Here is a 26,559-nt window from a genome sequence, read left to right on the forward strand (position 1 = left end):
CAGAACTGGAATCTGGGTCTCTGCCCTTATATCATGCTGCTGTGTGGTGACAGAATGTATGTTAACCAGCCCCCTCTCGTCTACATTCTAGATACACTAACACCTCAGTGTTACATTGATTTGGTGGTGGAACCAATTGGTGGTGCAGCCATTTCCCCGTTTTTCAACACGACAAAACCATGCCGCGCGTTGCTCATGCGGCTGTGAGCCTAAATGTGCTACTTGTTGCAGAGTGCATCTTCTTACAGTCACCACTGTACTTACGAGAGCTTCAATCAGCAAGATATCTTGAGTAAACAGTATTTACTTCATACTGGATAAACATGAGATACAATTCAGTGTCACACAGTCCCGTGTGCTGCTGACATAACACATACAGGAAAAAACAACAACACAGGAAGTAAAACAACCAACAATTGAGAGCTTCCCTCCCCACATTACAGCAAGCATATAACTTTACACACTATCGCCATCTGCTGTCTGGTTAGTATAAAGTCCTCCTTTAACTTATAGTAAGTCCTAATCTGTTGCATATGCCAACACTACTATGGTCTGCAACCTCCACACACAATTTTGTTTGTATGGGTTTTTTTAAATCATTTTCTTTGTGCCATTTTAACTCCTATAATAAAATGAATAATAAATCATATAAAAAAAGACTTATTGTGTTGTATTCATTCACTTTGCATTTTGTTAATTCATAAAAATAACTATTAACACTTTTATTTTTCATAGTTTTTTAATCACCTGCCAAAACCTTTTGCATAGTACAGTACATGAGATACAGAGGATCTATCATGTTTGGTTCTCAGCACCTGAACTGTATTGTCAGGTAGCTTCCACAATAAAAGACATTGGAGATACAGCTCTTCATGTAATGTACAGCATTGTGTTTTCTTTGTATTATTGTGGCAAAACGTACATCTCCTACAAGTGCTCTCTTGTCATTTGTTTCCTTTTTGCTGCTTAGATTGAAGTGAGATTATTGTAAATCAGTTCTTGAAACGATTTCATGTTATGTTTTCAATGCAACACTTAAGCACAAACCCTGGAAGATTCATAATAAAGGCGTATATGATCTGGATGATCTGGATTATGCTTCTAACAATCAAGCCTCTTACACACAACTGTATGAATATTCCACACTCCGTACAGATGAGCACGCTGCATTTATAAAGATCTTGCATGGTGCCTTATTTATTATATTTTCATGTTTCTTTATGATATTCTACTGTATGAGTACCATCTACTTTTGTATGAAGTACTGTAAGTACTGTGATGAGTGCCGATTTATTTTCTGCTTAAAAATCAGTCAAACTTGACTTTTACGGAGAAAATTGGCATTCATACCGCATCCAATTCTGCATGACATTATTTTTATTTTCAGCTGAGTGTGAACAGGACATAATCCTAATCTTGCAATATATAATCATGTGTATGAAGCCTTATGTGTGTCATCTACAACATATGTGTGCTAGTGTATTCGATTTATAAGGTAACCGCCAATATTTCATCTGCTTATCTTATATTATACTGTTTTATGATCAGCTGAAGTCAGAGTGCGGAACACGGGATTGGGTTCCCAGTCAGAATAGATAAGAAATCCAGTGAAAATGCTGTCTGTTCCACTGCTGGAGTAAAGACCTGGATAGTCCCCGAGCTGTACCCATACCTCATCACCAGGTTCTAGGCGAAAGGCTGCCCCTCCACACAATCCTCCCGGTTTTGCTGCATCCCCTGGCTGGAAAAATGAGGCTTGGGGGTGTCCATTCTTCATTAGCTGCACATGAAGATTCCCACGGTATACTGTGCCATGGAGAGAAAAATAATACAGTCCAGGGACGACACATTTAAAGCGACCAGTTTCTGGGTTGTAATGTCCTTGTTCATTAGTAAGAACATTTCCAAATGGGACTGGTTGTCCAGGAATAGGAGGGCTCCGCAACTGAGAAAGCTTGGCACTGAAAGCAGAACGAGGAGAAACCGCACACTCTCCTTGCTCACCCCGCTCACCTTGTGCACCAGGCTGCCCTGTATCACCCGCCTGACCCCTGGCTCCAGCCATCCCTGTTAAAAAAAAACATAGTACACATATTATTCATCTATGTTTGATTTACCAAATCAGTCATGTTTATAAGACATGGTAGTTATGACCAAACAATTGGTTTCAAGAAATTGTTCCTAAGAGGGTATTCCCAAATTAGACATTTATAACTTATCCTTAGAATATAACATACATTTTTGACAGATGTGGATCCCATCTCTGGCACCAGCAAATATATAGGAAATGTGGGTCTTCCAACCATTTTTGGCCACCATATCCAGGCATAAAGTGAATAAGGGTTATGGAAATGTGCATGCCACCTCAACAAGCAGATATACATATGTATATATTGTAGAAATTCAGGTAGGCTAGGGCTAATTCCTAGCACTGCAGGTCTTAATTAGGTGCACCTAGGTAGCTATGTCTAGAGGGCCAGGCTGGGTGTTCACTTATGAGTCAGATAGGGGGCTGAGCAGTCTGACATCAGAGAGAATAATAAAACCTTTAATGGTGGAGAGTCTACCAGAGCCTGAGAGGTGTGGAGCTGCCGAGTAATGTGTGGAAGCTGCAGCTTGTTCAGTGTGAACTGTGCATTGAGTTAAATACTTGTGTTTGCCTCTGGAAGCTGCTTTAGCTCAGGCTGAAGATGATACCGAGACTGGTAGGACTGTACCTTTTATTTGAGTAAGGTTTGCATTTAGTAAAGTTATCATCTATTTCCTAATCTTTTTACAATGAGTTTAGTATCTTTACTTTCCATTCAAACTGTGCTAAGAAACTCAGTTTCTCTGTCCAATGCTAAACATTTATGCAGAGAACAAATAATGATATGACATATGCAAACAGAACAGAGAAATAGAATTGCTTGACACAGGAGTGAACAGAGCTAAGAGAAAATTCATCAGAACATATGGTGCTCCACCATGGGTCTTTTGTGTCCTTTCTCAATAAGAATAGATATAGCGGAGCAAGGACAGTTGTAGTGACAGTTCATGGCAGCACTTTCAGGCAATATTTCCTTAACCGGTTCCCGACCGCCCACTGTAGATAAACGTCGGCGCTTGCTGGGCTCTGTGCAGCGCCGACGTTTAAAAACGGTGGGTGGTCTCGCAGCGCTCAGGACCCCCAGGGTCCTGCAAGCGCTGCGATTCCGGTGCAGAGCGTTAGCTCTGACAGGGGACATCATCGGGACCTGATTGGATCAGGTCCCAGTGATGTTAACCCTTTGCTATGTTCTATATGCCGCGATCTATAGTGATCGCGGCATATAGAAGATAGAAGGAGGAGAGGGGGTCGTCTTACTTACCTCTCCAATGACCCCTGATACCTTCCAGGACCTGGGGTTGCTATGGCAGCTGGAGGTCACATGACCGCCTCCAGATCTGCCATATATGGTGTCCTGCCTGGCTCAGCCTGCAGCTGAAGCCAGGCAGGAGACTGACTGTGAAACAGTCAGTGAAGATCTCATGTAATGTAATACATGTCTATTAAATTACATGAGATCAGTGATCAGAAAAATAAAAATTAATGTCCCATACAGGGACTAAGTAAAAATGTAAAAAAAAGTAAAAAAAAAAGTTTTTAAACTGTTAAAAAAAAAAATCACAAAATAAATAAAAATAAATAAATAAAATATTAAACCAATAAATCCGTATATTTTTACAAAACCAAAAAAAGTACTCATATTTGGTATCGCCGCGTCCGAAACAACCCAAGCTATAAAACTGTCACACTAATTAACTCCTTCTGTGCACACCGTAATAAAAATAAATAAAAAACGGAGCAAAAAAATATGCTTTTTCATCATATCGCCAAACAAAAAGTGGAAAAAAATGTGATCAAAAAACAAATAGAAATAAAAATGGTACCGCTGAAAACGTCATCTTGTTCCGCAAAAAAAAAGCCGCCATACAGCTCCATCAGCCGAAAAATAAAAAAGTTATAGTGCTCAGAATAAAGCAATGCAAAAAAAATATTTTTTTCTATAAAATTGTTTTGTGTAAAAGCGCCAAAACATAAAAAAAATACAGTAAGTGTAGTATCGCTGTAAATGTACTGACCCGAAGAATAACGCTGCCTGATCACTTTTACCACACTCAGAACAGCATAAAAAAAACCTCACCTCTGTGAAGCAGCTGGGGGTGCAAGGTGCTCACCACACATTTAGATAAGTTCCCTAAGGGGTCTAGTTTCCAAAATGGTGGCACTTGTGGGGGGTTTCCACTGTTTAGGCACATTAGGGGCTCCCCAAATGCGACATGGCGTCTGCTAATTATTCAAACAAATTTTACATTCAAAAAGTCAAATGGCGCTCCTTCCCTTTCAAACCCTGCCATGCGCCCAAACAGTAATTTGCCTCCACATATGGGGTATCAGCGTGTTCAGGAGAAATTGCACAACAAATTTCATGGTGCAATTTATCCTATTACCCTTATGATAATGCAAAATTAAGGGATGAAAAACGGTTTTGTTGGAAAAATGTGAAAATTTTATTTTTACAGCTCAATATTATAATCTTCTGTGAAGCACCTTGGGGATCAAGGTGCTCACCACACATCTAGATAAGTTCCCTAAGGGGTCTAGTTTCCAAAATGGTGTCACTTGTGGGGGGTTTCCACTGTTTAGGCACATCAGGGGCTCCCCAAATGCAACATGGCGTCCGCTAATTATTCAAACAAATTTTACATTCAAAAAGTCAAATGGCGCTCCTTCCCTTTCAAACGCTGCCGTGCGCCCAAACAGTGGTTTGCCTCCACATATGGGGTATCAGCGTGTTCAGGAGACATTGCACAACAAACTTCATGGTGCAATTTTTCCTATTACCCTTATGATAATGCAAAATTAAGGGATAAAAAACGTTTTTGTGGGAAAAATGTGAAAATTTTATTTTTACAGCTCAATATTATAAACTTCTGTGAAGCACCTTGGGGTTCAAGGTGCTCACCACACATCTAGATAAGTTCCCTAAGGGGTCTAGTTTCCAAAATGGTGTCACTTGTGGGGGGTTTCCACTGTTTAGGCACATCAGGGGCTCCCCAAATGTAACATGGTGTCCGCTAATTATTGAAACAAATTTTACATTCAAAAAGTCAAATGGCGCTCCTTCCCTTTCAAACCCTATCGTGCGCCCAAACAGTGGTTTTCCCTCACATATGGGGTATCAGCACGCTCAAGAGAAATTGCACAAAAAAAATTGGGGTCCATTTTTTCCTGTTACCCCTGTGAAAATAAAAAAAATTGGGTCTAAAGTAACATTTTTGTGAAAAAAGTTAAATGCTAATTTTTTTCTTCCACATTCCAAAAATTCCTGTCAAGCACCTGAAGGGTTAATAAAGTTCTTGAATGTGGTTTTGAGCACCTTGAGGGGTGCAGTTTTTAGAATGGTGTCACTTTTGGGTATTTTCTGTCATAAAGACCCCTCAACGTGACTTCAAATATGATGTGGTCCCTAAAAAAATGTTTTTGTAAATTTTGTTGGAAAAATGAGAAATCGCTGGTCAACTTTTAACCCTTATAGCTCCCTAACAAAAAAAAATTTTGGTTCCAAAATTGTGCTGATGTAAAGTAGACATGTGGGAAATGTTATTTATTAACTATTTTGTGTGACATATCTCTCTGATTTAAGGGCATGAAAATTCAAAGTTTGAAAATTGCAAAATTTTCAAACTTTTCGCCAAATTTCCGATTTTTTCACAAATAAACGCAAGTTATATCGAAGAAATTTTACCACTATCATGAAGTACAATATGTCATGAAAAAACAGTCTCAGAATTAGGGGAATACGTTGAAGCGTTCCAGAGTAATTACTTCATAAAGTGACAGTGGTCAGAATTGAAAAAATTGGCCCGGTCACGAAGGCAAAAACAGGCTCTGGTGCGAAGTGGTTAAAGATCAGAATCGCTCATACCTCAGCATTGCACTAAATTACACATGAAAAATAAGGTGGCCCATTTAGCCTGACCTTTGTCTTTGAGAGTAATGTCCAATAGTAGCCGGGAAACAAGTCAAGAATCGGACTGTGAGACAACAAACTGCTAGTGTCGTCTCCTTGTATTGTTTTCTAGGACCTTTAGTGTGATACACTGTCTATTGTAGGATATTGTTCTTGGGTCATTTTCACATGTCCGACACGATCAGGGTATGGACGATGATGTGTGAAACAGCTGCTGGTTTCCTCAACCAAACTCAACAGTTATATATATGCCTCTGAAGCTGTAGATTTTGGGTCAGAAAACCCATGTCCTCTCGAGACACTGTGGTTGGACATGTGAAACTGGCTTAAGGGGTTTATGTGCACTACTCAGGCATTAGGTTCAAGGAACTTTTGGGATATCTGGTCTACAATAAGATCACTCACATAATTTTTGGTATTGATGTCTCATCCAAACCGATGGCATGTGATTTGGCCATGGTGGTAATCAGAGGTGAAGCTAATCTTATGTTGAATATATTAGTTATAGTCAATGTGGTTTGAAAAGGTTTACAGTATAGTACTTCCTTCTCTGACATGAACACGAAACAGCAGCGCCACACAATGTTCTTTACCTGGCTCTCCTGGGTCTCCTTTAGGTCCACTTATTCCTGCTGCTCCATCTCTACCATCTCGACCATCTCTTCCTGATAATCCTGCGCTGCCAGGCGTCCCAGGAACCCCAGGAATCCCAGGGGTCCCACAGCAAGGTGACGTTATCTGATTATCTTCTACTTGTAAAGAACTTATTATGAAGAAAAATATAACACTAACAGGAAGGAGCATTGTTCTGTGAAGAAATAAACTTATCAGTTATTCAAAAATGGAAGTCATCATTTTGACAATGATAGATCCATGCTAAGTAGTTGAGATAGAATTAAAGGGAATGTGTCTCCCCCTGGGCGATATCAGACCTCTACTATGGGCATACAGGTGATAGAAAAGTAAATCTATACTTACCCGTATGGCCTATAGTAGAGGTCTAATTGCAGAGAAATCTGGTTTTATAAAGTCTGTTTTCTAGAGGCTTGGCGGAGACTGACAGCTGGGCGGAAGTCTCAGTGACTCACCGTCGCTTGCTCATTACAAGGCTGCGGCGCAGTACGCAGCCAAACGGGGGCGGAGGGAAACAAAGCGCGATCCATGGGAACGGCGCTTTACGCATGTGCAGGAGGGGAGGCAGAGCAGGACATGTCACAGGGCCTGTCTCAGGGCCTGTCACAGGGCCCTGTGACGTGAAGGGGAGGGGGGGGGAATATGGTAATTTAGCACAGAGGCGGCGATTTAGGGGAATAGTAAGCAGATAGGAGGGGTTTGCTTGGCGTCCCCCGGACACCAGGCCTCTGGAAAACAGACTTTATAAAACCAGATTTCTCTGCAAACAGACCTCTGCTATGGGCCATACAGGTATGTATAGATTTACTTTTCTATCACCTGTATAACCATAGTAGAGGTCTGATATCGCCCAGGGGTGTGACACAATCCCTTTAAAGATAGACAGATAGGGATTTTATAAATAGGTGGATAGAAGGAGAGCGAGAGGCTAAGTAAATAAGTATTTGATACACTGACGATTTTGCAAGTTTTCCAACCTACAAAGAATGGAGAGATCTGTAATGTTTATGTGGCGCCCCTGAGGATTCAGTCGCCACAGGGGTACTGCACCTCAGTGCGAGGTGTGGTATCTCCTCTTCCAGGTAAGGATGGAGCATCTCTCGGGACAGGGCCGGCGTCAGCACCCGGCGTACCCGGGCAAGTGCCGGGGCCCTGGACCATCAGGGGGGCCCACTCGTTATCGGGGCCCAGGCCGCTTCCCCGGCATCTGTGCAGGGCCACCGGTGCTGTTCAAGCCCTGCTCTGCTTCATGCAGCAGTGTGCGGTCAGTGTGCTCCTGCTCCACCAATCAGGCCCAGTGCTGTCACTTAAAGACATGGCCGTGCACTGTGCGCAGTGCGGCTGTGTCTGGTAGTAATGACACGCAGGGGCGACACTGCGCCTTTAATTGTGCTTGTGTGTCACACCTGCCGCGTCATTACTACCAGATACAGCCGCACTGCGCACAGCCATGTCTGGAAAGTGACAGCACTGGGCCTGATTGGTGGAGCAGTAGCACACTGACCGCACACTGCTGCTGCTGCATGTAGCAGAGCAGGGCTTGAACAGCACCAGCGGTCCTTGCACAGATGCCGGGGAAGCGGCCCGGGCCCTGACGGCGAGTGGGCCCCCCTGATGGTTCAGGGCCATGTGACACGCCTGAGGCCCTGCACTGTCACATGACTGAGGAGCTGGACGGGACAAAGGCCAGGGGGCAGGTGAGCGAGCTTCCCCAATCCCCATATAAAAAATATTTCTTATGTGTGTGTGCATGAATGATGTGAATGTCTGTGTATGTCAGTGTGTATGACTGTGTATATATATTTATGTCTGTTTTATATGTGTTTTTAAGAATGTGTTCAAATATGTATGTGTATGTATCTGTGCGTGTCTGCGTATTGTGTGTGTATATCTGTGTACCATGTTCATGTGTGTGCATGCGCATGTCTGTGCACTGTGTGTGCATGTCTGCGTATTGTGTGCGTGTCTGCGTATTGTGTGCGTGTGTGTGCGTGTCTGTGTATTGTGTGTGCATGTCTGCGTATTGTGTGTGTGCGTGTCTGCGTATTGTGTGTGTGTCTGCATATTGTGTGTGTGCGTGTCTGCGTATTGTGTGTGTGTGCGTGTTTGCGTATTGTGTGCGTGTCTGCGCATTGTGTGTGTGCGTGTCTGCTTATTGTGTGTGTCTGCATATTGTGTGTGTGTGCGTGTCTGTATTGTGTGTGTGCGTGTCTGCATTTTGTGTGTGTGTGTCTGTGCATTGTGTGTGTGCGTGCGTACTGTGTGTGTGTGCGTGTCTGCGTACTGTGTGTGTGCGAGTGTACTGTGTGTGTGCATGCATGTCTGTGTACTGTGTGTGTGTGCGTGCATGTCTTCATACTGTGTGTGCGTGCATGTCTTCATACTGTGTGTGCATGCATGTCTGCCTACTGTGTGTGTGCATGCATGTCTGTATACTGTGTGTGTGCGTGCATGTTTGCATATGTGAAAGATGAGGTGGCAGGCTGGGCCCTGTGTTGTATACCTATAATTCTCCGCCGTATCTGTGCATCATGAATCGTGGTATATGCTAAAGGGGCCCACTGAGACTCTTTCGCCCGGGGCCCACAAAAACCTGGAGCCGGCCCTGTCTCGGAACACCACTTCACCACTCAACACTTCACCACTCCTGTCTTGAAGGGGGTCTAAATGCACCAGGGTGCTGCCCCGGCCTGGGATAGAGGAGATGGGGGGGAACCAAAGATAGGGGGAACCATGTAGTGGGTGAGGGTGGAGGACACACTTTTAGGAAAGACATATTCATTCATATTTAATCTACGGCCATCTTAAGTTCAAGGTCTTTGATTGTGATCTTCGTCTGTGATTGTGGTCTTCCTCTCTGATTGTGGTCATCCGCCAGAGTTCAGCATAAGGCCGCAGCCGACTGAAGATACACGGTCCTCGTACTCGGGCCTTGAGACGAGGAGCAGGTCAGAGTTAACCACTGTCTCTACCTGGTCAAGGTCCTGACCTAAGAAGGCCTTGGAGGGGAGCGGAGGAGATAGGCTCCACAGGCAAAAGGATCCCAGGGGATGCAGACGGAGCGGCCTACGCCACCTGTATCCCATATTCTGGCCTAGTCAGAGGGATTCCTGCTGCAAGAGGGGTGACCGGCCCCCGATATCTGACTTTGTTAGTTCACGTCTCCGTCAGAAAAGCCCGGAGGCTTAGTGGATCCTAGGGATATACGGACGGAGCGGCCTACGCCACCTGTATCTCTTACACTGCATTTTTCCAGTGGGACCCGGCCTTACACCACGTTCGTACCACACACAGTCAAGAGCAGACTTAGTGGGAGAACAACCTACCAAGGAGAGGAACACACACCAGCGGGGTCTCGACAGGTGCTCCTGATCTACCTGGAAAGTGCTGAACCCCCTTCCTGGTGGCCGCAGTACACCGCGAGTAGCAGAGAGAAGCTTTGCGGCTAAAGTTCATCTGAATGTGAGTAAAAACCCTGGATGACTTCACACACCGCCTCAGCCTGTTATTTCCTGCGCGGCACTGCACCCACCATTCTCGCTCACACTGCCCTGAAGCCTGCTTCGCCTGTTGGGAGCCGTCCCATCTTAGCTGCCAGTAACACCGGCCTCAGTGGACTTAAGCAGCACCGGTGCCCATCACCGGAAACCGCAGGTGGCATAGTCGAAAAATACCACTCTTACTTGAAAGCCCATTACATCTTTTATGTGACTGCCCTGGGCACGGAACAGGTCCAGGCCACGACTGCATCCCCAGTAACACCTACACCGACCCGGCTCCGTGTAATCCCATTTCCCAGGGAGGGCGAGAGATGTCACATTTATCATAGGTACACTTCAACTGTAAGAGACAGAATCTTAAAAAATCCAGAAAATCGCATTGTATGATTTTTACATAATTAATTTGCATTTTATTGCATGAAATAAGTATTTGATACAATAGAAAAACAGAACTTAGTATTTGATACAGAAATATTTGTTTGCAATTACAGAGGTCAGACATTTCCTGTAGTTCTTGACCAAGTTTGCACACACTGCAGCAGGGATTTTTGCCCACTCCTCCATACAGATCTTCACCAGATCTTTCAGGTTTCTGGGCTGTTGCTGGGCAGCATTGAGTTTCAGCTCCCTCCAAAGATTTTCTATTGGGTTCAGGTCAGGAGACTGGCTTGGCCACTCCAGGACCTTGAAGTTCTTCTTACGGAGCCACTCCTTAGTTGCCCTGGCTGTGTGTTTCGGGTCATTGTCATGCTGGAAGACCCAGCCACGACTCATCTTCAATGCTCTTACTGAGGGAAAGAGGTTGTTGGCCAAAATCTCACGATACATGACCCCATCCATCCTCCCTTCAATATGGTGCAGTCATCCTATCCCTTTGCAGAAAAGCACCCCCAAAGTATGATGTTTCCCCCACCATGCTTCAAAGTAGGTGTTCTTGGGCTTGTACTTATCCTTCTTCCTCCAAACACGGCTAGTGGAGTTGATACCAAAAAGTTCTATTTTGGTCTCATCTGACTACATGACCTTTTCCCATACCTCCTCTGGATTGGCGAACTTCAAACAGGCCTGGACATGTGTTGACGTGAGCAGGGGGACCTTGCGTGCCCCAGGATTTTAATCCATAACGGCGTAGTGTGTTACTAACGGTAATGTTTGAGACTGTGGTCCCAACTCTCTTCAGGTCATTGACTAATTCCTCCCATGTAGCTCTGGGTTGATTCCTGACCTTTCTCAGAATCATCCTTACCCCACGAAGAGAGATCTTGCATGGAGCCTCAGACCGAGGAAGATTGACAGTCATCTTGTGTTTCTTCCATTTTCAAATAATTGAGCGAACAGTTGCCTTCTCACCAAGCTGCTTGCCTATTGTCCTGTAGGCCATCTCAGCCTTATGCAGTTTTGTCCCTGGTGTCCTTAGACAGTTCTTTGGTTTTGGCCATGGTGGAGAGGTTGGAGTGTGATTGATTTAGTGTGTGGACAGGTGTCTTTTATACAGGTAACAAGTTCAAACTAGTGCAATTAATACAGGTAATGAGTGCAGAGTAGGAGTGCTTCTTAAAGAAAAACTACCAGGTCTGTAAGAGCCAGAATTCTTGCTGTTTGGTAGGTGATCAAATACTTATTTCATTCAATAAAATGCAATTTAATTATTTAAAAATCTTACAATGTGATTTTCTGTCTTTTTTTTTAGATTCGGTCTCTCACAGTTGAAGTGTACCTACGATAAAAATTACAGACCTCTCCGTTCTTTGTAGGTGGGAAAACTTGCAAAATCGGCAGTGTATCAAATACTTATTTTCCCCACTGTATATACAGCAATTATTAGATAGATATGGGATAGGTAAGTCAATAGATAGATAGATAGATATGTGATGGATTGATAGGATTCATCACTTTCTAGGACAATCTTCTTTTATTTTATTTTTGAGGGCAAAGCTAGAAGAGTTAAAGGGGTTGTCCGGTCAAAAGTGATAAGTCTGCAGTAACTCTGTGTGCACTGTGCGCTGCGGGGATTCGCCGGTATGATACCCGGTAATGGAGGGTGTGTATGTGTTATACATACCCTTGGCCAGTGGGCGTGGCTTCGCTCTACATACACTTGTATTGAGTGATGCCGCGTCTTCTAGTCGGAAGCGTCCACTGGCTGCTGCGTCACTAGACGGGACGTGGCCTTGCTCCATACAAGTGTATGGAGCGAGGTAGCACTGAATAGCCAGGGGTATTTATAACGTATATGTAGCCTCTGGTCCCGGGTCTCAAACAGGCAAATCCCCGCAGAACACAATGCCTGTGCTGGGGGGGATTCATGAGTGACTGCAAACTTATCACTTTTGACCAGACAACCCCTTTAAGCAGTTTTCAGTCACATCCAGACCCTGGTGCTTCATAGGAAGACATCAGTAGTATTTCCATCGTTTCTACTCTGCGGTGGCCCTAACTGTGCGGAAATCCGATGTTGCAGGCAGAGGCAGCTTTTTCTCTGCAGCATCGGAGGAGTGGCAGGGGCAGGATCCAGTCATCTGGCCAGCTTAAAGGCAGTGCTTGCTAGCTGTATAGCTTATCAGTGCTAAACTCCTTGTCTAGGAAACCGGCCATCTCTGATAGACTGCAGCGGTGACTGGTAACCGTAAGGAAGAAACCGTAAACAGCAGAATTCTCCATTCTTGAGAACGGAGGTGATTTTTAAAGATGAAAATGGCAAAGTTGCTTGTATTTACAAGTACTTTGCAATTTTGTAATTTATGATGATGAGAAAACTCCCATAAGAAAGGGAAAGAGATTGAGCTGCAGGTTTGAAATTTTATGCTGCAGATTTAATATCTTTGGTAAATCTGCATGTCCCCAATATCATTTGAAAACTCTGTAGAGAATCAGTATCGTATGGACAAAAGAGCCCTATAATATAAAGCAGCTGCGGTCATCATAGGGCATATAGTGAGGGGTTGTCATCAAGCAGTACTCCTGGAAGACTCTTTACATTGGTGGTCCCAACATGACAACCTATTTGACATGGAGCCGAGGTAACTGTGGATGTGGAGTTCACATAGTATGTGGTGAATTCATGCTGCGCGTTAATAACAGTGTTCATTCCCAAATGGAGATGGTCGGTCTTCAGTAAACTAGACTGGACAACATGGAAACCATTACTGATCTGTAAACATACGGCAGTCACATGACAGAGTGTAGGGAGGCCCCTCTACAGTTATGATTCTGCCGTCCTATTAAGATATGTAGAAATTGTTCCAGAAAATAAAGTATTTCTCACAGAAAATTATTGCAATTACACATGTTTTCTTACGCACGTTTATTTCATTTGTGTGTATTGGAACGACACAAAAACACAGAGGAAAAAAAGGCAAATTGGACATAATTTTACTCCAAAAAAACAAAAATGGGCCGGACAAAATTTTTGGTACCCTCAACTTAATATTTGGTTGCACACCCTTTGCAATAAATAACTGCAATCAATCGCTTCTTATAACCATCAACAAGCTTCTTACATCCCTCAACTGGAATTTTGGTCTACCCTTTTCTTGCAAACTGCTCCAGGTCTCTCATATTTGAAGGCGCCTTCTCACAACAGCAATTTTAAGATCTCTCCACAGGTGTTCAATGGGATTTAGATCCGGACTCATTGCTGGCCGCTTCAGAACTCTCCAATGCTTTGTTTCCATCCATTTCTGGGTGCTTCTTGGAGTATGTTTGGGGTCATTGTCCTGCTTGAAGATCCATGACCTAGGACGCACACTAGCTTTCTGACACTGGGCACTACATTTCAACTCAAAATCCTTTGGTAATCTTCAGATTTCATGATGTCTTGCACACAGTCAAGGCACCCAGTGCCAGATACAGGAAAACTACCCCAAAACAAAATTGAACCTCCGCCATATTTGACTAGGTACCAAGTTCTTTTCTTTGTAGGCCTCATTCCGTTTTCGATTAACTGTAGAATGATGTGGTTTATCAAAAAGGTCTATCTTGGTATCATCTGCCTACAAGACACTTTCCCAGAAGTATTTTGACATACTCGCGTACAGCTTATTTACGTCTATGTGTCAGCAGTGTGACCCTCCTGTGTCTTCTGCCATAGCATTTCATTTCATTCAAATGTCAATGGATATTTTTTGCTGACACTGATGCACCCTGAGCCTGCAGCTTGAATTTCTTTAAAACTTGATTGAGGCTGCTTATCCATCATCCAGACTATACTGCATTGCAACCTTTCATTAATTTTTCTCTGCCGTCCATGCCCAGGGAGATTAGCAACAGTGTCATAGGTTGTGGTCAATGGAACATCAAGATTTCTGGAGATAGACTTGTCACCTTGAGATTGTTCTTAGTTTTCAACAATTTTGCTGCTCAAGTCCTCAGGCAGTTCTCTTTTCCTCTTTCTGTTCTCTACGGTTAGTGCAGCACGCACAGACATACAATGCAAAGATTGAGTCAACTTCTCCCCTTTTTTATCTGGTTTCAGGTGTGAATTTCATATTGGCCACATATGAGTGTGAACGATCATCACAAGCTTGAAACAAAGTTGATTACCCACAATTTTGGAAAGGTGCCAACAATTTTGTCCGACCCTTTTTTGGGGTTTTGTGTGAAGTTATGTCCAATTTGCCCTTTTTTTTCTCAGTTTTTTTGTAGAATAATTTCAAGAGTGCCAACACTTTCAGCCATGACTGTACGTATATAACGTGTTTGATAGAGTTGTGGAAAAAGACACTGGTCCTATGTCCATGTCATTACTCCGTGGCAGTAGTACTAGTGCAGGCAAACCTCCTCAGCCGTCTTGAGTGTCAGCATTCTTGGCACCTCTTGAGATTACCTCGTGATGTTAAGATGTTGTGGTGAGAAGCATTTCAAGACATTTTGTGAGACCCAGTGACTAGACCTCATGCGATGTCATGACATTGCCTGTGCCTAGTAATCACAGGATGGCGGCATTAGAGGAAGTTTGCACTGCCTTGATCTGGCTGCCACTGAGTAATGGCATAAACACCAGACCAAGGTTTGTGTCCTGCAAATCTTTTTACTCAACTGAAATTACTGACCCTACTAAATTAATAATTCTGACTACTGTTGAGGGATCGGTGAGGTTCTATAAACAGTAGAGTTTTGTTGACAGTGTTCTAAACAGAGAAACTGCAGATGTAGTAGCAGAAAGACAGTCAGGAGGAGGAAGGAAATCATGGGCGACATAGTGAGGAGAGTACCCAAAGGGAAGTCAGTGCAAATGGGATTGGATTAAGAATGCTTTGGTCCAAACCAGCTAGTAACTATGAACCCAATGACAAAGTGGTGAGTGACCTATGTGGCAAGGGTGAAACGGGTCCAGCATAGTGGTGAGTTAGGCTATGTGCCCACGATGCAGAAATGCTCAGGATTTTTTCCTGAGCATTTCTGCATCTCCCTGGCAGAAAAAAACGCATGCGGATTGTACATGCGTTTTCCTGCCAGGGACATGCGGATGCGGAAAGTGCTTGTCAACTTGGTCACACTATATAAATCCATGCAAACGGCATGGATTTATATACTGTGACCAAAAAGAATGGTAAAAAAAAAAAAAATAAATATATACTTACCTTCCGATGGCCCCCGGTGTCTTGATTCCCTCCGTTCTCCCTTGCCGGCAGCGGTACACTGAAGGACCTGCCGATGTCAGTGTCGCATGACCCATCACATGACTATGACGTCAGCGCAGGTCCTTCAGTCCATCGCTAGCTGCCGGCAAGGGAAGACAAGGAGAGCGGGGGCCACCAGAAGGTAAATCTAATCTTTATTTTTTATTTTATTCTTTTTTTCACAGTTTTCAGTGGTACCCGGGTCCAGAGGAGCGTCTCCTCTCCTCTAGACCTGGGTACCATCCGCACATTAGAACGCGTGCATTCCGCAAGTCCTTATCTAGTGAAGCGGAATCCATGCGGTCTAATGCAAGTCAATGGCGGCGAAAACGCAGCACTTCCGCAAAATAATTGGTAGTGCTGCATTTTTTTCCGCAATGATAATCTGCAGCGGAAATTTCCGCAGCATGTGCACAGCACATGCGGATTATCATTAGGGAACATGGCAGGCCTTCTACCATGCGTTTTTTAAGCATTTCTGCAGCGTTTTTGCCGCTGCGGAAACGATTAAAAAACGGATCGTGGGCACACAGCCTAAGGCTTCACTTTTGCATGTCCCTGGCAGGAAAACGTATGTACAATTCGCATGCGTTTTTTCTGCCAGGGAGATGCAGAAACGCTCAGGAAAAAAATCCGGAGCATTTCTGCATCGTGGGCACATAGCCTTGAGGTTTCCATAACCCCCACCCATAGTGAGGCTGGGGTGGTGCTATCGGCACCTATTACATATTGCTACAGTCATGCTCTGGAGTTGCTTGGAAGGGACTCTGAGAAAGGTTTGATTCTTGTTCTGGCAGAAGCCTCTCTGCAACACAAAGGAAAACTGTAAACGATGGCCAGAGATGGTGAGAAGTTTGGTGGATTAGAGAAATCCACCAATGGGAGAGGACAGCCATCTATCAGCCAGAATTCCTAGGGACAAGACGAGACTACGATTTAAACGGAATCTATCATTTTGCTACTAAAACTAGTGGTATTCTCTATAGGTGCTAGTAAAACAATACAAATTATACCTGTTTTGTAGTAATCACCAGTACTGAGCAATCAAGCTTAGAAGTCACATTCAGTTCAGCCTGGAAGCACTCTAAATACATGGGTCCGCTTGTAGTGCGGGTCCTGGCTAATTTGCATGTGGCTCCAGAGTTTGGTCGGTAAGCGCGGCACATTGGATTACTACAAAGCAGATATCATTTGTATTGTTGTCCTGGGATCTGTACAACAAAACCACTAGTCCTAGTAGTAAAATTGTTTTGAAAGAATCCCGATAAGGAGCAAAGTCTGCTAGAGAGCCACAAATGCTGTAGAGGCACCGACATGTTGAGTGCCTCTACAGCATCCAGTATTTGATGCAACTTCTACGGAAACTCTCTGATGAGATAACCTGTTGATGGTTAATGTCTTGTGACTGAACCAGCCCAGTATAAAACAACCAGTGAAAGAAACTATTTTTTTTAATCATTTTATCTGGGTCCCTTAAACCTGTCACCAGCAAAACACTATTAACCTGCAGATATGGGCTTAATCTGCAGGTTAATAGCGTTATTAACCTGCCCACCACCTGTACTTAGCCGAACGCTAAGAAAATTAACTTAATTCTCTCTGGCAGCATTTGGTTTCAGTTAAGGGGTGGCGTTGGCGCTGGTTCAGTCACTGCCCTGGGTATACAGAGTGGTGGCTGTAACCGCTCCCCTAGACCTGACCGACACTAGCTCTGCATTAAGGTTTTTTGAGGGCAATTAGCATTCACTTCATGGAAATTTTGCCTTCATATGGATCAAAATGTTATTTTATTGAATTTGATTGATTAGGATGGGTCATCAATATAAAAGTACTGGAAAACCCCTTAATATATTTTACAAAAGTTTTCGAAGCTTTACATACATCTATACATACATTTCTGCAATGCCCCTATTTCACTGTAGAGTTGCAAATTCTGACAATATGCACTATGTACACTGTCAGGATTCCCCTCTATTTTCAGCTCAACTGGTGTTCATGTGATGACTCATACAGTGGGGGAAATAATTATTTGATCCCTTACTGTTTTTGTAAGTTTGTCTTTGTCCACAGACAAAGACATGAACAGTCTATAATTTTAAGGGTAGGTTGATTTTAACATTGAGAGATAGAATCTCCAAAAAAAAATCAAAAAAATCACATTGTATAAATTACATAATTTTTTTGCATTTGGCAGTAAGAAATAAGTATTTGATGCCCTACAAACCATTATGAGTTCTGGCTCCTACAGACCAGTTGGACGCTCCTAATCAAGTTGTTACCTGCATTAAAGTCAGCTGTCTTACATGGTCACCTGTATAAAAGACTCCTGTTCACAGACTCAATTAATCAGTCAGACTCTAACCTCTACAACATGGGCAAGACCAAAGAGCTTTCTAAGGATGTCAGGGACAAGATCATAGACCTGCACAAAGCTTGAATGGGCTACAATACCATAAGTAAGACGCTGGGTGAGAAGGAGACAACTGTTGGTGCAATAGTAAGAAAATGGAAGAAATACAAAATGACTGTCAATTGACATCGATCTGGGGCACCATGCAAAATCTCACCTCGTGGGGTATCCTTGATCGTGGGGTATCCTTGATCATGAGGAAGGTGAGAGATCAGCCTAAAACTACACGGGGGGAACTTGTTAATAATTTCAAGGCAGCTGGGACCACAGTCACCAAGAAAACCATTGGTAACACATTACTCCTTAAAGGTTTAAAATCCTGCAGTGACCGCAAGTTCCCCCTGCTCAAGAAGGCACATGTGCAGGCCTGTCTGATGTTTGTCAATGAAGACCTGGATGATTCTGTGAGTTATTGGGAGAAGGTGCTGTGGTCAGATGAACTCTTCGGCATTAACTCAACTAGCTGTGTTTGGAGGAAGAAGAAGGATGAGTACAACCCTAAGAACATCGTCCCAACCGTGAAGCATGGTGGGGGAAACATTATACTTTGGGGTGCTTTTCTGCAAAGGGGATATGACGACTGCACCATACTGAAGGGAAGATGGATGGGGTCATGTATCGCGAGATTTTGGCCAACAACCTCCTTCCCTCAGTAAGAGCATTGAAGATGGGTCGTTGCTGGGTCTTCCAGCAAGATAATGACCCAAAACATACAGCCAAGGCAACAAAGGAGGGGCTCAAAAAGAAGCACATTAAGGTCATGGAGTGGCCTAGCCAGTCTCCAGACCTAAATCCCATAGAAAACTTATGGAAGGAGTTGAAGCTCTGAGTTGCCAAGCAACAGGCTCAAAATCTTAATGATTTAGAGATGATCTGCAAAGAGGAGTGGACCAAAATTCCTCCTGACATGTGCGCAACCCTCATCATCAACTACAAAAACGCCTCACTGCTGTGCTTGCCAACAAAGGTTTTGCCACCAAGTATTAAGTGTTGTTTGCCAGCAGGATCAAATACTTATTTCTCACTGCAAAATGCAAATAAATTTATCTAATTTATACAATGTGATTTTCTTGATTTTTTTTTTGAATATTCTATCTCTCAATGTTAAAATTAACCTACCCTTAAAATTATAGACTGTTCATGTCTTTGTCAGTGGGCACATTTACAAAAACAGCAAGGGATCAAATACTTATTTCCCCCACTGTATGCAATTTGCATATTTGTGGTCATACGCTAAATAGCTTCTCCTCTGTGTCTCTCAATAGAACATTGAAAGAAGTAGAAAATTCTGATAGTTGGTACATGACCGCCAGTATGCAAGTCGCATATGAGCAGTCAGAGCAGAATCCTGACAGTGTGCATAGGGCATTTTGTCATAATTCGTCAATCTCCAGCGAGATAAGGGAGTTGCAGAAATTTATGTTTAGCCCGGAAAACCCCTGTAAAACATATTAAAGGGGTTTTCCAGTACCATTATATTGATGACCTATACTTATTCACAGGGGCGTACATGGGAATCATGGGGCCCCATAGCAGAAGTTCTAATTGCCCCCCCCCCCCAAACAAAATGTAAATAATAGTCGGGGTCACAGAAGAGCATATCTTACAACTTTCCAGCCTTTACATAGTCATTTTCCTCCTGCTGAAGTCCCAGATTCCTTTTTCATTGCCCCCATAAAGTATGATGCCAACAAAAGTGCCCCCCAAACACAGTATGATACCCCCATGGTGAATTCCTCCACATGCACAGTGTAATGACTGTACTTTACCCCACCTCAACTCCCAAGGCAAAGTACCGTGACCCCAACACAGTATGATCCCCCAACTGTGACCCCCACACAGCCCTCCATACAGTATAATGGCCCCACAACTCTCCACACTCCACAAAGTATAATGCTCTCGCCATGGTCCTCCACAGAGTTTAATGCACTCGCCATGGTCCTCCACAGAGTTTAATGCACTCGCCATGGTCCTCCACAGAGTATAAGACATTCGCCACGGTCTTCCACACAGTATAAGACACTCACCATGGTCCTCCACACAGTATAATGCACACGCCATGGTCCTTCACACAGTATAGTGCACTTGCCATGGTCCGCCACACAGTATAAGACACTCGCCATGGTCCTCCACACAGTATAAGACACTCGCCATGGTCCTCCACACATTATAAGACACTCGCCATGGTCCTCCACACATTATAAGACACTCGCCATGGTCCTCCACACAGTATAAGACACTCCCCATGGTCCTCCACACAGTATAATGCACTCCCCAGGGTCCTTCGCACAGTATAATGCACTCCCCATGGTCCTCCATGCAGTATAATGAACTCCCTATGGTCCTCCACACAGTATAATGCACTCCCTATGGTCCTCCACACAGTATAATGCACTCGCCATGGTCCTCCACACAGTATAATGCACCCCCCATAGTCCTCCACACAGTATAATGCACTCCCCATGGTCCTCCACACAGTATAATACACTCCACATGGTCCTCCACGCAGTTTAATTAATTCCCCATGGTCCTCCACACATCATAATGCACTCCCCATGGTCCTCAACACAGTATAATGCACCCCATGGTCCTGTGCGCAGTATATTGCAGCCCCCCATAGGGTAAAATGTGGCCCCTACCATAGGGTAAATGCAGCCCCAGTCCTCCAGTATTATCAGTACTCACTGATTTAAAAAATAAATAAATACATACTTTCCGCTCCTCGTTCCCCGCTGCTTCAGTCTCTGCAGCGTTTCTCTCTCATCACCTCAGCAGCTGCCAGCTCCACTGTCTGAAAGAGCGTGGAGCGTCATCACACCGCTGCGTCAGACACAGAGGAGAAATGATGGAAAAGGGAGTGTCACATGATGCTCCCTCCTCCATCATTGATTTCAACCAGGGCCGGCTGCAGGTTTTCGTGGGCCCCGGGCGAAAGAGTCTCAGTGGGCCCCGTTAGCACATACCACCATTCATGATGCACAGATACGGCAGAGAAATATCGGTATAGTACACAGGGCCCAGGCTGTCCCTTCGTCCTTCATGTATGCAAACATGCACACACAGTACACAGACATGCACGCACACACAGTACGCAGACATGCACACACACAGTACGCAGACATGCACGCACACAAACAGTACGCAAACACGCACACACACAGTACGCAGACATGCACACACACAGTACGCAGACATGCACACACACAGTACGCAGACATGCACGCACACAAACAGTACGCAAACACGCACACACACAGTACGCAGACATGCACGCACACAAACAGTACGCAAACACGCACACACACAGTACGCAGACATGCACACACACAGTACGCAGACATGCACACACACAGTACGCAGACATGCACGCACACAAACAGTACGCAAACACGCACACACACAGTACGCAGACATGCACACACACAGTACGCAGACATGCACACACATAGTACGCAGACATGCACGCACACAAACAGTACGCAAACACGCACACACAGTACGCAGACATGCACACACACAGTACGCAGACATGCACACACACAGAACGCAGACATGCACACACACAGAACGCAGACATGCACGAGCACACACACAGTATGAAGATATGCATGCACATACACAGTATGCAGACACGCACGCACATACACAGTATGCAGACACGCACACACACAGTATGCAGACATGCGCACACACACACAGTATGCAGACATGCGCACACATACAGTATGCAGATATGCGCGCGCACACAGTATGCAGATATGTGCGCACACGGTATGCAGATGTGCGATCACACACACACGGTACGCAGACATGTGATCACACACAGTACGCAGACATGCAATCACACACAGTACACAGACATGCGATCACACACACAGTACGCAAACAGGCACACACACGGTACGCAGACATGTGATCACACACACAGTACGCAAACAGGCACACACACAGTACGCAGACATGCGATCACACACACAGTACGCAAACAGGCACACACACGGTACGCAGACATGTGATCACACACACAGTACGCAGACATGCGATCACACACACAGTATGCAGACATGCGATCACACACACAGTACGCAGACATGCGATCGCACACACAGTATGCAGACATGCGATCACACATGGTACACAGACATGCGATCACACACGGTACGCAGACATGCGATCACACACACATGGCATGCAGACATGCGATCACACACACAGTACGCAGACTTGTGATCACACATGGTAGGCAGACATGTGATCACACACAAACGGTACGCAGACATGTTATCACACACACGCGGTATGCAGACATGCGATCACACACACACACGGTACGCAGACATGCGATCACACATACACGGTATGCAGACATGCGATCACACACACACGGTATGCAGACATGCGATCACACACACACAGTACACAGACATGCAATCGCATACACAGTACAGACATGCGATCACACACACAGTACGCAGATATGCACGCACACCCACAGTACGCAGACATGCACGCACACACAGTACACAGATATGTACACATACAGACATACACACATATTTGAACACATTCTTAAAAACACATAAAACAGACATAAATATATATACACAGTCATGCACACACACACACAAGACACATTAGAAATATATTTAAAATGGGGATTGGGGAATCTGGCGACAAGCCTCACTTACCTGCCCCCGGCCTGTCTACCGTTCAGCTGTGCAGGGCCGCCGGCATGTCATTGCCATCACAGACATGGCCCTGGACCATCAGGAGGGCCTCCTCACCGTCGGGTCCCCTGGACCATCAGGGGGGCCCCCTCACCGTCAAGGCCCTGAACCATCAGGGGGGCCCCCTCGCTGTTGGGGCCCTGGACCATCAGGGTGGTACTCTCACCGTCAAGGCCCTGGACCATCAGAGGGGTCCCCTCACCGTCTGGGTCCGGGCCGCTCCTCCAGCATCTGTACAGCCAGGACCTCACTCCGGCGCTGCAGCTTGTCTGCCGGCACTTCCCCAGACATAGCCGCGCTGTGTGTGGCTGTCTGCTAGTAATGACGTGGCAGGGGCGACATACAAGCACAATTAAAGGTGCAGTGTCGCCCCTGCGTGTCATTACTACCATACACAGCCGCATGTCGGAGGAAGTGCCAGCAATCTAGTTGCAGCCTGCAGCACCGGCGGATCAGGGGGGCAGGAGCAGGTGGGGGCCCGATGCAAGGGGGGCGGGAACCCCGATGCAGGTACACGGTGCAGGCAACTGCTATGGAGCCCCCCGGCTCACGGGCCCCATAGCAGTCGTGTGGCCTGCCGCCATTGGCGGTACGCCACTGCTTATTCATCAGGCTCAGCCTATAACTTAACATGTTGATCCAGAGGAAGGATAAAACCCCATGAGGCAGATGCTAATTTCCCCAATATTAGGGAAAATTTCTTTCCCGACTCCACATGCGACAATCAGACTAGTTCCCTGGATAGTTGAAAGCGTGTCCGGGATGAGGTGACTAGTCCAGGAGGATGGTCCTCACAGGCTTCTCTCTGCCTCCTCAGCTAGACTGACAGGTCTCTCCTTATCTGTGCATGTAGGGTAAGACCTGTCAGTCTAGCTCAGCAGGAGGACAAAAGCCATTGGGGATCATCCTCTTGGACTAGTCACCTCATCCCGGACACGCTTTCAATTATGGGACACATTTATCCATACTATCTTATTCTTTAAGACAATGCAAACTTTGACTCGACAGACTTAAAATGCTCCAGCTTCATTGTAGTCAATGCTGCTTGATAAATCTGTCATAGTTTAATACTTTCTAGTCTAAATGCTCAAGACGTTTTACTTGGCTTACTTTGCTTCAGAAATGTGCCACGCCTCTTTTTGATGAGGCCTCGCCCCCTTGTCAGACAAGGTGCAGATAGTGTCTAAAGCACATCATAAATAGGGTGCAGTTCATGAAAGATTGGTTTTTTTGCTCAAATTATGCAGCAGATACCACAACATTTCAGAGTAAAACAAGATGTGTAGCATGGAGGAGCCGGTCTCTGATTTGTGCTGAGTCTCTGGTTCGCAGTGTGAACCGGCTGACAGGTCCCCTTTAACTGGGAGTGTTCTCTAGTATATGATACATGTGTAACGCTTCTGTACTTGTTTTTCTTACATGTATGTGTCTACATCACTGGGGCCCAGAGTCTATAGTGCGGTATCGCAGGACTGGAGTTGTGTCATTAGGTAAATCGTGCAGCGATCGTCAATCTACAGTTATAAAGAGAAGACTTGTGAGGGATCAAGCAGCTTTGTTCAAAGTTGTGAAAAGAGGTTTCTCAATTCAGCAAAAAGACATAAAAGCAAAAATACTTTATAACGACTTTATTAAAATAGTAGCATGGGCATAAAAAATATGTCTGACGCGTTTCGAGTCATGCTGCTATTTTAATAAAGTATTTTTGCTTTAAATGCGCTTTGCTGGATTGAAAAACCTCTTTTCACAACTTTTTACAATGACCAGCACTAACATGCAGTTCTGATGAGCGTATCTTCTGTGCACAAGCATTTCATGGCATCAGGTTAGTAAAGGAAGCAAAGAAGAAAACGGATTAGTCAGTGAGCAAATTAGTGTAGAAAGAAAGATGAGAAATCTCGCTCCTCGCCATTAATATTCTCATTATTACTCCGTGTGACATTTTTTGTTTTTTCAGTGTATGATCCTGCGCACAACTGTCCTGGAACACCAGACTAGTATCTCCTTGCATTTCGTATTCCGCACTCACACATTGTACTCACTCTGCTCTTTGTCTTGATCCCTTGGTGTCTGATCCAGTCTTAAACTAGTTTTCTTCCTTCCAGCTGTGACGCTTCCAACCCTTCTCCCCCCTAATGTGAGTCAAAGTATTCTATCAGGGAGCCAAAAACCACAAGGGAAAAAAATACACTACAGTGGGAAGAAAGGGAATTGGAGGCAGGAAATGAGGCTGATTACACCACGAGGTTAATAGTGGGTGACAATTAGGAAAAGGAAAAAGTACAGAAACTGCACAAGAGACAAGTGGGGAAAATGCCTAACAGCAAGTGAACACCTAACAATAGGAGCAAGGTCCACAGGAGACGGTATAGAACTTGGCTGCAGTGGGGCAGTGAGTAATGGCAGAAGAATTGCAGGGTAAATCAGACATGTCCATACACTCAGTGCACAGAACAGCTACACATCAGGGTGAATCAGTAACTAAGGAATTTGCTTAAAAAAAAATGTTTGATAGTAATTCCCAGAAAAAAAAATTGGATCATCTTTACACATAAATTTATTTCGCTATTTTCTCATTGCATCTGTTTACAGGAAAGCTGGATAACCAATGCTGCCATGGCACACGCTCGTAGAAGATGCTCCTGAGCAGCAAATCTACTCAGTAATGTCTTACACCCCATGCCACTCCTTACTACAACATGTCGCCAAGAATATCATTCTGTGTAAGGCCTCAATCTGTATTTTTGGTGAGTGTGGTGTCTGTGACAAGTTCGAACACCTGGAGTCATTCACATCCATTGTGGATGTGACTGGTTCCATTTTAACAACGAATCTATGGATAATTTCACATGTCCAGCATTCACGATCTGAATACAGACCATGATGTTCGCACTGGCCTCAAGTCTTCTGACCCAAATGCGATAGCCTTCATTTATGCCTATTAGTTGGCTGAGTTAGGGTCACTAGTAGTGTTGAGCGTATTTGTTCGGCATTTCAAATTCAGGTTCGTGTTCGGGGTTCCAGCTTGTTCGCACCCAAAAATTGGCTCTGCCCACGAACACTCCTGATTTGCCACGCTGTCACGCAGGTTATCTGCGTGACAGCATGGCAAATCAGGGATGTTCATGGGCGGAGCCGATTTTTGGGCGCAACAAGATGGAACCCCGAACACGAACCAGAATTTGAAATGCCGAACAAATTTGCTCAACACTAGTTACTAGACCTGTGGTCGGTCAGAACATCACGGTTCGTTATCAGACCATGAATACCGTATGTGTAAGGCCAATCTAAGGCCATGGCCCCACTATCAGTATTTGATCAGTATTCGGTCAGTATTTTTTCTCAGGAGTGCGAGACAAAACCAGGTGAGGAACAAGCAGAGAAAAGGTATAATAGAAACAAGTCACCAATTCTGCATTCATCACCCACTCCGGGTTTTGGCTCCCACTCCTGAGAAAAAATAGTGACCGAATACTGACCAAATACTGATAGTGGGGCCGTGGCCTAAGTCTGATTCTGGGAACACCTGGTAGCGGTAACCCTGGCCCTATTAGTTGTCACCAAGCATTGTAAGATATGAGTATAATTAACAAGTGGCAGAATATGATTTACACATTTTGTAAGAAAAGAAAAATTCAGATAATTCACAATTCAGGAGACTTTATTTTTTTG

The 26,559-nt window shown here is 44.6% G+C and overlaps 1 protein-coding gene across 1 annotated transcript; it reads right to left on the minus strand.

Moving 5' to 3' along the window:
- Positions 1-458: 458 nt before the first annotated feature.
- C1QTNF5 (C1q and TNF related 5) lies at positions 459-25,261 on the minus strand. The gene is made up of 3 exons (XM_073657843.1): positions 24,930-25,261; positions 6,590-6,804; positions 459-2,067 (listed from the first exon to the last, which is right to left on the minus strand). The coding sequence occupies exons 2-3, from the start codon at positions 6,798-6,800 to the stop codon at positions 1,529-1,531; spliced, it is 750 nt and encodes a 249-aa protein (XP_073513944.1). The 5' UTR covers positions 6,801-6,804; positions 24,930-25,261; the 3' UTR covers positions 459-1,528.
- Positions 25,262-26,559: the final 1,298 nt, after the last annotated feature.

This window comes from Phyllobates terribilis, unplaced genomic scaffold (genome assembly GCF_046119375.1).
Source record: "Phyllobates terribilis strain yellow unplaced genomic scaffold, ASM4611937v1 Scaffold_12__6_contigs__length_324123572, whole genome shotgun sequence".
NCBI lineage: Eukaryota > Metazoa > Chordata > Amphibia > Anura > Dendrobatidae > Phyllobates > Phyllobates terribilis.

What these genes read in the sequence shown, in the direction of transcription:
- C1QTNF5 (XM_073657843.1), bottom strand. Translation starts at nt 6,800, where the DNA reads ATGCTCCTTCCTGTTAGTGTTATATTTTTCTTCATAATAAGTTCTTTA. An exon ending in AGGAGACCCAGGAGAGCCAG is followed by an intron (nt 2,068 to 6,589) that starts GTAAAGAACATT and finishes TTTTTTTAACAG; the next exon opens with GGATGGCTGGAGCCAGGGGT.